This window comes from Anopheles nili, chromosome 3 (assembly GCF_943737925.1).
Source record: "Anopheles nili chromosome 3, idAnoNiliSN_F5_01, whole genome shotgun sequence".
NCBI classification, from domain to species: Eukaryota; Metazoa; Arthropoda; class Insecta; order Diptera; family Culicidae; genus Anopheles; species Anopheles nili.
Genome location: NC_071292.1, coordinates 36,230,543 through 36,243,476, shown reverse-complemented (window position 1 = coordinate 36,243,476; position 12,934 = coordinate 36,230,543). Strand labels below are relative to the sequence as shown.

The 12,934-nt window shown below is 49.5% G+C and overlaps 1 protein-coding gene across 1 annotated transcript; it reads left to right on the top strand.

The window, feature by feature from the left end:
• The first annotated feature begins 446 nt into the window (after positions 1–446).
• LOC128724164 (uncharacterized) lies at positions 447–1,472 on the top strand. The gene has a single exon (XM_053817929.1). It carries the CDS (start codon positions 447–449, stop codon positions 1,470–1,472), a length of 1,026 nt encoding a protein of 341 aa, XP_053673904.1.
• Positions 1,473–12,934: the final 11,462 nt, after the last annotated feature.

Genomic DNA, 12,934 nt, shown 5'->3' with positions numbered 1-12,934 from the left:
TGCATGCACACCAAAACGAGCGATGGTGGCGACCGAATGGTGCTGACGGACCGTGTTGACGGGATGAGATGGAGAAACTTTGGGCAGAACGTACCGTACGGTTTGGGTGGGAATGCTCCAATGGCACTCGGTAGGTACGGGTGGTATCGTAGACGACATTATCCTTGAATCCGACTCGAACCGTGTCCGCGAAAGCAGCGTTTTGCATCGTTTTCAGTCAGTGAGACAACCAGGACTGCAACGGGAATCCGTTCCGTTTGGAAAGCGCGACTTTTTGCGTTAGACGTTTGACGTTGTTGGGTATAAAAAAGGGCGGCAAAGCGTGTGAAAGATTGATCCGACCGCGTGTGTGTTGTGTTCCGTTTGGCTGAAGCAACGTGTCATTCGTCAATCGATTCGAAGCAATGGGTCCTCGAACGACGAACTCAGCTGAGGTGGTTAAGAATATGGTCGAATTCACCCAAACAACCGGACACGTGCCTGGTGGAGGATTCGAAGAGCAACTTCGGCTGGCAGCAGCTAGTTCATTCTGTAGGCAGCAGCAACAACACTGCTATCGCTCGAACAGCGTTATCAACAATTCGTTGCTGCTGTGCAATGAATTGAAGCGTGTTGAACAGCTGCAAACAATGTTGCTGTTTCTGCAACAGCAGCAGCAGCAGCAGCAACCGCCTGCATTAATGTCGCACTCGTTGCGGTCACTGCCACCGGCAACGAACCGAAACGGAATCGGCGCAGTACCACGACCGTCATTGCTGTCTGCTACTGCTGCTACATCGATCGTCTACCCGCAAACGGCCACCAGACGCTGTCTAGGTACGCCTTCATGCGTTCTATCACCGATGGGTCACACCAGCTCTAGCCTGCCGATAGGGCCCCTGGAACGTATGCAACTGGATGAGCAGCATTGCATGCTAACTACCATTCAGGCGCAGCTGCTCTACGATTGGTATCGCGAATGGGAGGCTGCTGATCAGTATGGAGATCGTTGGTGGAAAAATCGCCCAAATCGGTATCGAACCACCCAAACAGCACATGGAACTCATGGAACACGTGGAGACTTGCTTCAGGAGGTCCTGTTTAAGGCTTTCTACGAATTGCTCGACGGTGCGGGCCAAAGTGGTTGCATTCAGCCCGTGATCGCGCACCGTGGAACGTCGAAAGGACTGAAAACGTCCCGAAAACCAAACCGTGCGTTTCAATCACCACCCAGTGTTAAAGCGACGTCATCGGTAAAGGGCAGACGACCGCCAACCGGTGGTAACAACAATCCTTTAACACCGTTCCTGTTTGTCTACGTGCCGTTGCTAACGCCGATGGCTACCCTTCAGTCGTTGCCATTTACTGCAAACCGCACCAACTGTCCAGGACCACCGGTACCACCTCCAGCGGCAACACGGACCTTGGTCGACATCATAAATGACAGGTTAGTGCGGCCGTTCGTTCACGCACCAATTTCAAACGACAATTAAAACTCGTTTGCGATTTGCGGTTACGTGGGCACGGGAACCCTACTGCTATTTTTTCTGTGGTCAGTTGGCAATGAGTTACGGATTCATTCATTTCCTGTCGACTGGCTTCATTTTTTAGACAAACGGTTTCGTTGGTTACGCTAACGCACAACCATTTGACGGGGTGTTGTATTTTGTTCTGCAAAACAAATCTATTAGACGAGACAAAACAGTACATTACTTCCATTGCACGAAGGTCCATTCGGCAGTTCCATGGAGTTATCCTGCACTCTGACGTGATGTACCGAATGCATGTAAGTGGAAAGTTTTTTTACGAGAACTGTTCACGCCACACCCGGTGAAATAGTGCATTCTTATCACGACTGGTCGTTCCGAGTGATGTATTTCGGCGCCTTTGCGGGTAACACCGATGTCACCCGGTGTAGTACTGCAGTTTTCCCTTTGTTGTCTGTGATGCGATCCGGAACAGAAAGGAGTGGAAACCCCATGAGCATGTCTGCACACACGGCGTCGATAGATACGCTCGAGCAGCGGAGAGGTTGTTGAGCGATAGTACTCGACTGTATACTCCAGTCTGACAGAGCGAGAGCGAGAAAGAGCGAGAGAGCGAGCAAGAGAAAGAGAGCGTGCGTTGAGAGTTTACGGGTGTTGCGGTTGTGCAAAAATAGAAACCACGTGTTTTTGATGCTTCATTCGCTATGTATTCATTCGATCGATTTTCCACGGCAGAAACGGTCGACTGCCGTAATCGAAGTAAGCCGGTGTGCGTGAGCGAATGAGAGAGCGAGTGAGAAGCCACCAAAAGCTCGCAGGATCGAGTGAGATGGAATGAGGAAAGAACAGGACTTTGGGGTGTCTGGAATTTGTTGAAAACTTTTGATATGTTTTGTACCATTTGCGATCGGAATACGTGCGCAGATCTGCAGAATGCAAAAATAATAGATTTTACCTAGGAAGCTCCCTCTTAGGAGGAAGAGATTCTAGTGAAAGTTCACCCAAGTTCACATTATTCAGCCGAGTGGCGCAAGCGCCGGCCCTGCTTGAGAAGAATCTTTCTCGTATGGCCGTTGCCTTCGAAAAAGGATAACGTTAGGTAAAACTAGTAAAAAAGAATTTCTCAGATCAATGTTTGCCAATGAAAAGCAGGAGTCTTTGCATTTTGTTTCCATTGCCTTAATGGTTTCTGAATGCTGTTTCGTAGGAATGCTATGATCAACGGACGACCAATAACGAGTTCAAATATTGCCTCTTTTATAACCGTGCCGCATGAGAAGAGTGGCATGTATAATTTAGCTTTGTTTGCTATTATTCTTGTGTTGTTAGTGCTGAATATTGGAGCTGCATCTCCAACGTACTTGTGACATTCGCATTAACACGCATGAGCATAAGCAATGCTAAATTTGCATTAACTATTGTGATAGACGTCGACCATCACCTAGCACTCGTTCGTACTTTTATCAAATAGGCAATCGGTTTTTTATGTACCTGGCTTTTACAAACTGCTTGTGTAGAAAAGGGTACTGGGCGTGGTGAAGTTAAAATTTAATTAAACATTCGTCGCAGATGATTTGCGATCGGAAACGTTCACCACTTGGCAGATGTTTCTATCGACGATGGCATTCAGTGCGTGTACTTGTCAACCCTCTTTTTACATAGAGCATACACCGATTGTGGTGTCCCGTACAACAAACGGTTCGAGAGGCCACGTTTCATTTCAAACCCTTCGCTTGCTCGGCGAGTTGGAGGCGCAGGGAAAACAAAGTGCGCTGTCCCGAAAAATCGATGATCTGCATCATCGCACTTCAACAGTGATTGAATTTCAATTAGAGTGTGGTGCCGATCGATGAAGCGGCGTAAAGGCCACGCCATTTGAATCACCGGTTCACTGCTTCCGAGATGAGCATAAGAACGGTGAGAGTTGCTCGATCGCATCGCGTATGACGAATATTCGCGGGTTCGCGCTTCGTCCAACAGGACAATAAATAGCATTTCTGACGAGCGATGCACCGGTCACTCTCTGAGCATTGGATCCTGATCATCCTGAGCATTCCGCACCATCATCATCAAGCGCTACTGACCTATCCTACGAGCGGCGATCGTTTCGGAGGTCAACGCATATGCTCGCATGCTCTTTAGTGTCGATGATCGGGATGCAATGGGGAACAGCGAGGTGTCGGTGAGAAAGTGAGAACAAACGCGAAACATATGCAACGACGGCGTCCCACTCTCGTGCAACGACCGTGACAACGTGCCACTTCGAAGCATTCGCATCAACGTGTGCCACGTGCTGCGTACGATCGCAAGGCCGCGTCTAGCAGCAGTTGGCAGTTGGGCCAACGTTGTGAATTTGGTGACTTGCCGATGCAGCTGCACCGAAGGATTCGCAGGATCATCGCATGGATAAGGGTGGTAACGTGACGAGAGCACGTATAGGAATTAAATTTTTGCATGTTCACCAAGTGGTGAGGCCGGTGTCGCGCATATACGCGTGTATTTTTGTGTGTTTGTAGTACAGGCGACCATGTGGTCATCAGATTATTATGCAACTGGATGTTGATGACGGTGCATTTATGCACGCTGCCAGTAACTGTCCGCGTGGTGCTGTACGGTTGCGTGGTGGAGGAAAATTCCGCAGAGATGCAAGCAAAAAAAAACAGCTGGAAACGGTAGTCATGTGCGAAATTACCTCGGAACACAACGAGCGGAAGCACAAACGTAATGTGATCATGCTACCAAGGTTGATCGACGGTAGAACGCTGTGTAACAACTGTGGCCTGTGCCAAGGGTTGGTTGTGGCAGAGAGACATCACGTTACATCAGCTGCGGTGGCTGATATTAGCTGCGATCGCACGAAACCTTGAGAGCTTTGTGTGAGAATGCATGTGTGTTAAGCATGAAACATTAGCGTAATTTGCTGCATTTACTTTATTAGCCATTCTCAAGATCAAATACGGTACACAAGCGTGGAAACCCTGCATGGTTTTTTTTAATAATCATCACAACGAGAGATGTCACTATGCGATATTTGAAGATCAAGTATTGATCAAGCGTTGTGTGTTATGTGAGCTGAAAATGTACTTCTATAAGCTACACAGTGCGATGTTGAGGATCAACAGAAAGCTAATGTAAAGCCGGTGGGAATTCGTACACTACGTATGCACATATATTCCGTGGGTAGTAACCCAGCTTATGCTGCGCATTTGGGAACGAACTCAGCTTTAGTTGCTACTAGTCGAAGCATGCGTGCTTCGTAGATTTGCAACCCGTAATGATAATGATAATGACCGCTTTGCCCAGTACCAGTGGTCGCCCTGGGCACTTCTTCGCGAAGCAGCAAAAGAAATCTCACGAAGCGCCATCCGTGACCGCCAACTTCCGCGAGAATCTCAACAATAACTAGCTCACGCGCCACCGATGCTCATTTCCCATGGCGAACGGTCGCGCAGGTCGGCTCGTAGATATGGAGCTGATAGCGGAGCAGCAATAGAAGCTTCTACTATTCTGCCACTCTGGCGTGGGCTGGAAGCGGTACTACCGCCAAATGACCCCCGGCAACGGTGGAAAACGAACGGTTTTCGTCTATTGAAATGAAAATTGTGTGAGTTTTCCATCCCGTCTGCCCTTTCAGTGCCAACCAATTGAGATGAATCGGGCTCGATGCAGAAGAAAATAAGCCCCCGTGTCACGACGGGTGGGTAGTAAGTAGGTGGGTAGTATATTCGGGCCGAAGAAAAGAATTTTCTTCTCGCTCCGGTGACTTTCTCTCAAGGGTTGCCCCACGAGGGTAGTTACCCCCGGCATCCGGTCGGGGGCTTGAGGTCGGGAAAAAGTGGAGCTTTTTTTTTCTTTCTCGACTCGAGCAACGCGCTAGAAGCGTGTCCGCGGGATTGATCTAGCCTTTTTCTGTCGTCGTTTCCTCGGCTGACCCAACCACCCACTTCATCCGGCACGAGAAAGGTGGGCGAATGTCTGAAAATCGTTCTACGCCGGTAGTTTAATGGTTGATTGTCAAACCGAAATTAAACAGGAAAAGAAACCCGTTGGACTTTGCCGAGCGGCAGGTAGAAGCAAATAAAAAGTTCGAAATATTACCGTCCTCAGTTCGAGGTGCGGTTCGAGGTGTTGGTGCGGTTGAAACCCAAATCTGAAGGGATCGGATTTGAGTTGCATTCACCACCTAAGACGGAAGCTGATGTTTTTTTTTTGTCTCTCAAAATAAAAACCCTTCCCTTTTCCGATTTAGAAACATTCTACGTGCGACATCTAGGGGAAGCAAATAAAAAAAAAACATTCCCGCCTTGATATGGCTGGGGAATGGAGATTGTTGTCTCTGGCGGGCGGTGATAATGTCACCTCCAGCGTAGTGAACGGATTTATTTGGGTTTAATTCTCCCTACTTCGAGGTGAATTCCGGTCTGACTGGTTGGGCAACGCCATGATCGTATTAGACCTTTCCGTTTATCGCACTGTCGATACCGCGCACAGTCGTTGAACCATTCACTAATGTCAATCGTTTCGCCTTCCATGCCCGTGTGACGATGTGTCTTGTAGCTTGGCCATTTTTAGTTCCCTTCGGCAGTACACACGTCTGTTTTCATTGCATTTAATGTGCTCATATTCGAGCCAGAACAAGAAGTCTTAAAATTAGGATCCTTGCTGTACTAATGCTGATCGCGCAAAAGCACTATGTCTTAGTGCCTTGCTTCCTTAGTGGACTCGAACAGCAGAAGCAGTGAGTTTCTATGTGCTGGAGAATGTGGACATCGAACATAATGCCAAGGTGAAACCGGCCGTTTACTCGATAGTCGGCAATGAAAAGGATAAACGCTATTTCTGTCCCAGGTTGGTGTGGGGCAAAAGTGATGTAGAGTTAAAAATAAAACCAACTTGAAGTCGTCTGAGTTTCGTGCTATCTATTCTACCTAGTGCTTGCTTAGTTAGCAGTTCGCTTGCTGAACCTCGCTGCCACACGTCCTGATGGATGCTAACGAAACATGATAAGACCGAGCAACGCGTATGGAGCGCGACAAGATAGCGACGAAAAGTGACACTCGGTCACAATTATTTTTGGTTGGAAGGCTAGGAAGCCGGACGAAAAAAAATTAGCAAATTATGTGAACAGCAAGCCACATGACAGACAGGATAACGGTGCTACTTTAGTGTTTTGGAAAAGCCAATCAACGCTGACGGATTGAGAAGCGAACGAGGTCGTGTGGGTCGTTTACTTCCTCCAAATTCCATTTGTACGGTCGGAAGAGATGTGTCGAGCGGTGTCAACATTAGCCTTTCGTAGTTCTAAGCGCGTAATCCGGGCTGCCAGCTGTAGCGAGCGCGAGGGAGTGTCGGGCGTTCGAAAAATGCACCGAACCAGAACTCCATTCTTCCAGCTTCATTTCCAGCTTTCCGAATGCCGGGAAAGCCACCGGAACCTCAGTGTGGAGGTGGTGCTGGGCAGAAAGCTAGTAAAAATCACAAAACATTCCCAAGAGCTCGTCCCTAGCTCCAGAAACGGTGGAATTGTTTCGACCGAGCGAAAGAAAAAGAAGGGGCGAATTCTTTGGGAATACTAGAGCAGCACTATAATGGCTCAGTTGTGCAGCTCGGTGCATGACACCAGGGGGAAAAACCTCGTTCCACAGCACTGCAGCCCAGGCCACAGGAAGGAGGGCGACGTAAATTCCCACAGTTAAAGATTTACTCCCACAATTCAGGGCCCGATCACCTGGCATCAGGTTGAGTGGCCCCCATCGCGTTGCTGGTCCTCTTCTTCACTATGCCAACGCTTTTCGGAGTGATCATATTTTCTGATGTTCGCCCTCGGGTGTCGCGCCCTCGCGTAAGATTTGTGTTGTATTATTATTTGCACAAGAAACAGTTAGAATTCCACCGTTCCCATTGGGGCATTGTGCACGGGGAACGGGACGCTGAATGGCGCGTGATCCGTTGATCTTTTGAGAGTTGATGGCGCCTCTTTCGGTCGAGGTCGATGGCACGGATTCTGAGAGCGATCTGGACTGCAAAAAGTGTGCTAGATGAGACAATATATTCTAATGAATCCTACAACAGAGTTGCAGGCGACAAGAAGCTCAAGCGGGAAAGAGTACATTGTGCATGCATTGTTTTTGCTTTTCTTGACAAATAACACGATGAAACTCATTGATTCGCCTATGATCGATCGCCTAGTTTTCACCCTGCTGAGCTTGACTAGCATCATGTGTGTCTATGAACGTTCCAAATGCGTTCTATCGTGTCGACAACATCAACGTGGTAACAGAAAAACACATGAACGAAGTCATCTCCCAACTCGATGCCGATGAAAATGGCGTATACATTTTAAAGTGAAAAGTTATTTCCCATGACGATCTCCACTTTTCGCTAGCCGGTTGAAATGAGGCACACGAGGCGATGTAACATCGGGAGGAGATCGGCGGGAATTCACAGTCCGGGTGCACTGATTTGAGACGATTTAGACGAGTGCAGTGCGGTGGAAACGTGAATGAATGATTTTCCCGGAGATTTTCCTTGTATCCGTACGGCGGGTTCAGTGAAACGATGGGTGAACGAGACGCTTCCGCGTGGAAAACATTCTTTTCCGTTCGAGTGGATTTGAACAGGAGCATAAAGGGCCGGTTTTATAGTTAGATTCTAGAAATGGACCCGCAAGCGGCAGTTGCTGCCTCAACAACTTGCTACTTCGGATTTATTTCAAGAGTGATATATTACAAGGTTGCGATGTTAGAAAAATATGAAAGGAAAGCATAATAATTCATCTGAAGTGACGCAATGGACTCTTAGCTCGAATGACAAACCCCGCCAGATGGATTCCAGATATTAGTTTCCCATTACGATTCCCTAAACTGCGGCAGCTTCTAGTCGGTCTAAACACCCAAAACAAACATATGGAGCCATTCGTAATTGGCACGATTCATGGCGTTTGATCACACGACAGTGGTTTGACTGTATCATGCTTATAATAAAAAAAACATATCATCGGTTTTGTAATGCAAATCATCGGCCTGAAGAGAACCATTTACTATCCCTTCCATCACAATAATCCTAATTCGATGAATTCTTCGTTCGACAATCGCCGGTATGAAACGAATCGTAATTGTTGGTCATTTATTTTCGCCACCCATTCGAGGCTCATTGGCGTTACTACGTTCAGTTCGGTTGGCCTACGCTAAGCGCGTTTCACTACGAATACGCAAAGTGTTCCTCGATACATAAGCATGAAAGCAGCATAAAACGAAACGTGGAGCATAAATATATGGTGTGTGCGAATGGCGAAAGAGCGAATGGTTGGCTACACAATCGATTCTGCTACCACCAGGGGCCGAGGATGTGTTTCTGTGTCTGTGTGTGTGCGAGCTCTGTACGTGTGCAGCGTGTGATTGTTGCCTTCGCTTAAAATAAGGCATCCTCCAGTAAGACCGGAGCACCGCGAAGGAAGGTACCACGCGGATTTGAAGGTCAATGTTGCGAAAACATGCGCTCGTTTCGGAAATGTCATTAAACCAAAGTAACCTTCAGGGCCGACAACGCGATATCTGCGATGGTCAGCAAACGGAAGAGATTCCTCTCAGCAGCAACTCAGCAGATCGCAAAGGTTCCGCGTGTTGAGGCTCGCATCCATCCATCGTTCGGTTGGGTCGTGCCGGATCGACAGAGTATAATCACCTCCGGTGGAATGGAATTGGCGGTAAAGAGGGCTCAAAATTGAAGAGCAGACTTTGATTTCCGAACCAGCAGTGATGAACCACCGATCGAACAGACCCCCGCAAGATGATCGTCACGATGGTGTGTACCAAAATTAGACCTAATGATCTATCGATCCCTTGGGCAGACGGCCACGGCAACCCTCTCGGTTGGTCTCGGAAAAGCAAGCGACCAGAGAGAGAGAGAGAGAGAGAGAGAGAGAGAGAGAGGGAGACCAACGGGGCCAAAGGGTACACCCCACTTAGTGCACCACCTAATGAAGCCTCCACTGGCTCCGAAGGTCAATGCCTTTCTCCGGCGTGTTGAACTTCGTCGTGGCCCCTGGTCGCCAAGGTGCCCGCAGCAAATCCGGAGAACCGTTACACGTTCGTTCGAAGGGTTGGAAAATTTCGTGTCACCGGCAGATACGATTTTCTCATGGCATAAACCCATCGAACAGCGTGCCGCTCGTGCACGCTTAATGACATAATGCTTCAACAGTTATGCACCCAATGGCGCGGAGGCTGACGTCACGGAAACTAAATAGACCCGGACCCAAAGAGGGCAGCTAATGCTGGAAGTATTTCAAGGTTACAAGGTTGCGAACGAAACGATCGGACGCCGCTGTGTGTGACGATCGTTTCTCAACTGTTGCGGAAACCCACAAAGGAAGCTGTACCAGAGCCACCTAGCTGAGGTGTTGACTACCCCAGGGCTATCGGACACACACACACGTCGCAGACAAAGAAAACCTGTTCCGTCAGGGCACTATCAAAGCCACACATGCCGCAAAATTATAACTACTCGCGTGTGATCGCGCAGATACGCGATGCGAGGTACGTTAACCGAGTAGTTGACCGGCCAAGTGGACGTGACGTGACTCGGCGTCTTGAGCCGGTCTTGAGCTGGGTCCAAGAACCATCAATTGAGGGCGACCGTGAGGCCCCTGGACGAGTGATTGTGCTTGGGTTTGATAAATAGGACCTCGCACGGCATATGACCAAAAAGGCGGCAAAACGGTAGTGCGCCATAATATTAGCTCTCTTTTTTATGACTCCACCTCGGGACCGTGTCAGGGGCGCGGCCCGACACGTGGTCACCTTCGAAGGACTGAGTGGAGGTGTGGTGCATTAGTGGCCTAACCGTCGTCATCCATGCCACGGTTCTAATTAGAACGCACCCACATTTGCCGCGCAATCAATCACATGACATGGGGGGGACTATTTCGATGAAGGAACCTTCTTGGCGTTAACGACCGCGGACGTGCGTGTGGCGCGTATGACGTATCGAAGGGACAATTCTACGTAGTGGTTGTGCAGCTGCGCCTAGAAAAAAAATATACATGCGGGATAAACTTTATCACGCCTTGTTTCGCGAAGGAGTTCCCAATCGATACCAAATGGGACACACGAGCGGCGTAGAATATTCGATATTTTCTCGTCTGATCGCCAAAGTCGATGACGGTGTGCTATGAAACTGTCACCGTAGAATGATGACTGACCATGCCCGAGGTATTAATTCACCGCATCAACAAGATTCGACCGAGCTGCTCCGAAAAAGCGGACAATTTATGAGCGCAACAGCGTAGTTTTCGTAGCTTAAAATTAATTTCATAACTTCGTTTTGTGTATTGCCTTTTGCATTTATAATTCTTCTGACACTCTTCTCGACGACTTCTCGACAACCCTGAACCCGGATAACCCCGGCGCCGTATTCTTCTCCACGGATCAAGAATCGCCGCGGTCGTCGAGCGGAAGAGCCCACACGACCAGGGCTTCCGTTTCGGTTTTCGAGCCCTGCGTGGCCACGGTGTGGCTAAAAGCCGCGACGAAATGCTCCATGCTTCAACTGCCGCCGCGAGCCGTTTAATTAAGCAACCAGCCATAACCCAAACACGGCGCAAGGAAAATGCGGCCCGCGAGACGCCTGGGAAGCAGTTTTCCAAACTTGATTTCCCAACCGGCGCGCTTCCCTGTCGAAGGACCCTTCGAGGCGTTACGAGCCGTTACGACCGAGCCGGCTCGAGCTTCTCAATAATTCAAACACAACGCCTTCGCCTCGCCGCCGCGGTCGTTGAATCGAGTCTAGCGTCTGATGCGTGCGATTCTGGGGCATAGTCGCAAAAACGGGCTTCCGCCATGCGTCGGGTAGCAACAGAAGGTTCACGAACAAACCAACGGGAAGGATTTTATGCTGTTTTCCTAAAGTTCAAGGCCTGCCGTTCATTCGCCACCACTGTTCATTGGCCGTCCTGCGCGCGATGAGATCGCGTTGCTGATCGCCGACGATCGAACGCATGTTGGTAGCCTACCGATCACGCAATCATGGAACCCCTTGTGGAATTGTACGTGTGTGTGTTCGAATGGGACGATGCGTACGATTAACACGCATACTGCCGGACTCGGACAACCACGAAACATCGCGTACTCTTCACGTCCTCTTCGCTCTATGGCCGTCGTCGTCGTCGTCGTCGTCGTCGTCGTCGTCGTCGTCGAGTGCTTCAACCTCCATTCACTTTGACTAGTTCTGCGAAGGCTTTGCCTATGACTCGCCTACGTCGTCGTCGTCGTCATCGTCTTAGTCGTCTTAGTCGTCGTCGTAGCGGTGTTAGTCCACTTGCCCAGTTGCCCACTGAACTGTGGCGCCGAAGGAATCGAATTTTCCCACGGCTATCAGCGTAAACGGTGCGTGCGATGAGTAACGCGTTCTGAGGTAACGATGCCTGGCTGGAGGGAAAGGAAGGAAGCAACATTTACCCTTCTGTGGGCTCGTCGCCTCCCGAGCTGCGGCCACGTGTGACGGATGGTAAGATGCTCCTGCAACAATGACGAAACGCAACCACGGACCGTTTAATTGTCCGTGACTGACGTCGTAGCCCGCCTACGATTGCCCACTACTGTCTGCCGTGGAAGAATGCGGAAAATGAAACGCACTGTTTGTTCAATGTCCTTGTGTCCGATTTGGTGGCCAATGGAGGCGCGTGGCACCTCTGATAAGGTCCTGTGGATAAACGGTGCGTATTGCACGCGGGGTTATAAACGTGCGTGCATAGCTCATACGTCACCGGGTGTTGTTAGTACAACAATTTGTAGAGGTTATGTTTCCTTGGGCTATGGATCCAGTTGCCGAATGCCGTGCAAATCTCACGACCATTCGCGCCAGCCTCCAGATATCGCAATGCGCGTGGTTATTTTGTCGCAAATAAGCACTGTTTGCGCCCGCGGTGGAGGAACTCATGTTTGTTTGATAATTATCAAGCATGGGAATCTGAAGTACCTCTTGCGATGGCGATAACGGCCAAGGCGTCCCAACAGTGCCCAATCCGTCATCCAAGCAAGAGAGAGAGAGAGAGAGGGAGAAAAAGTGTCACTTGGTTGTGCTGGCGAGACACAGCACACACGCGGTACCCGGCGAGCGTAAACTGCACTTCCATTCAATTATCCAATCAAACGGCTGTACAAATGGCTGCGTTACGGTCGGCTGAAGTCCGCGAGCCAGAATGGTGCGACCCAGCATTCGATGGCTGTGTGAGGGCTCGATGTGACACTGCAAACTTGCACACCAAGTGCACTTCTCGCGCTGCAGTCGCCGCACCGCGCTGCGTTATGCAATCTTTTGTACATTGACCTCCTTAATTCTGCTACAGCACTACCCACCGCCACAGCCAGCTTCGGTGGACATAACCTTTGCCGAGTGGCCCTCGGTGCTTTATCTAATCAACAGATTATGCCGGCGCCGTCTCACCGTCCCTGGGACATGCGAGTTTT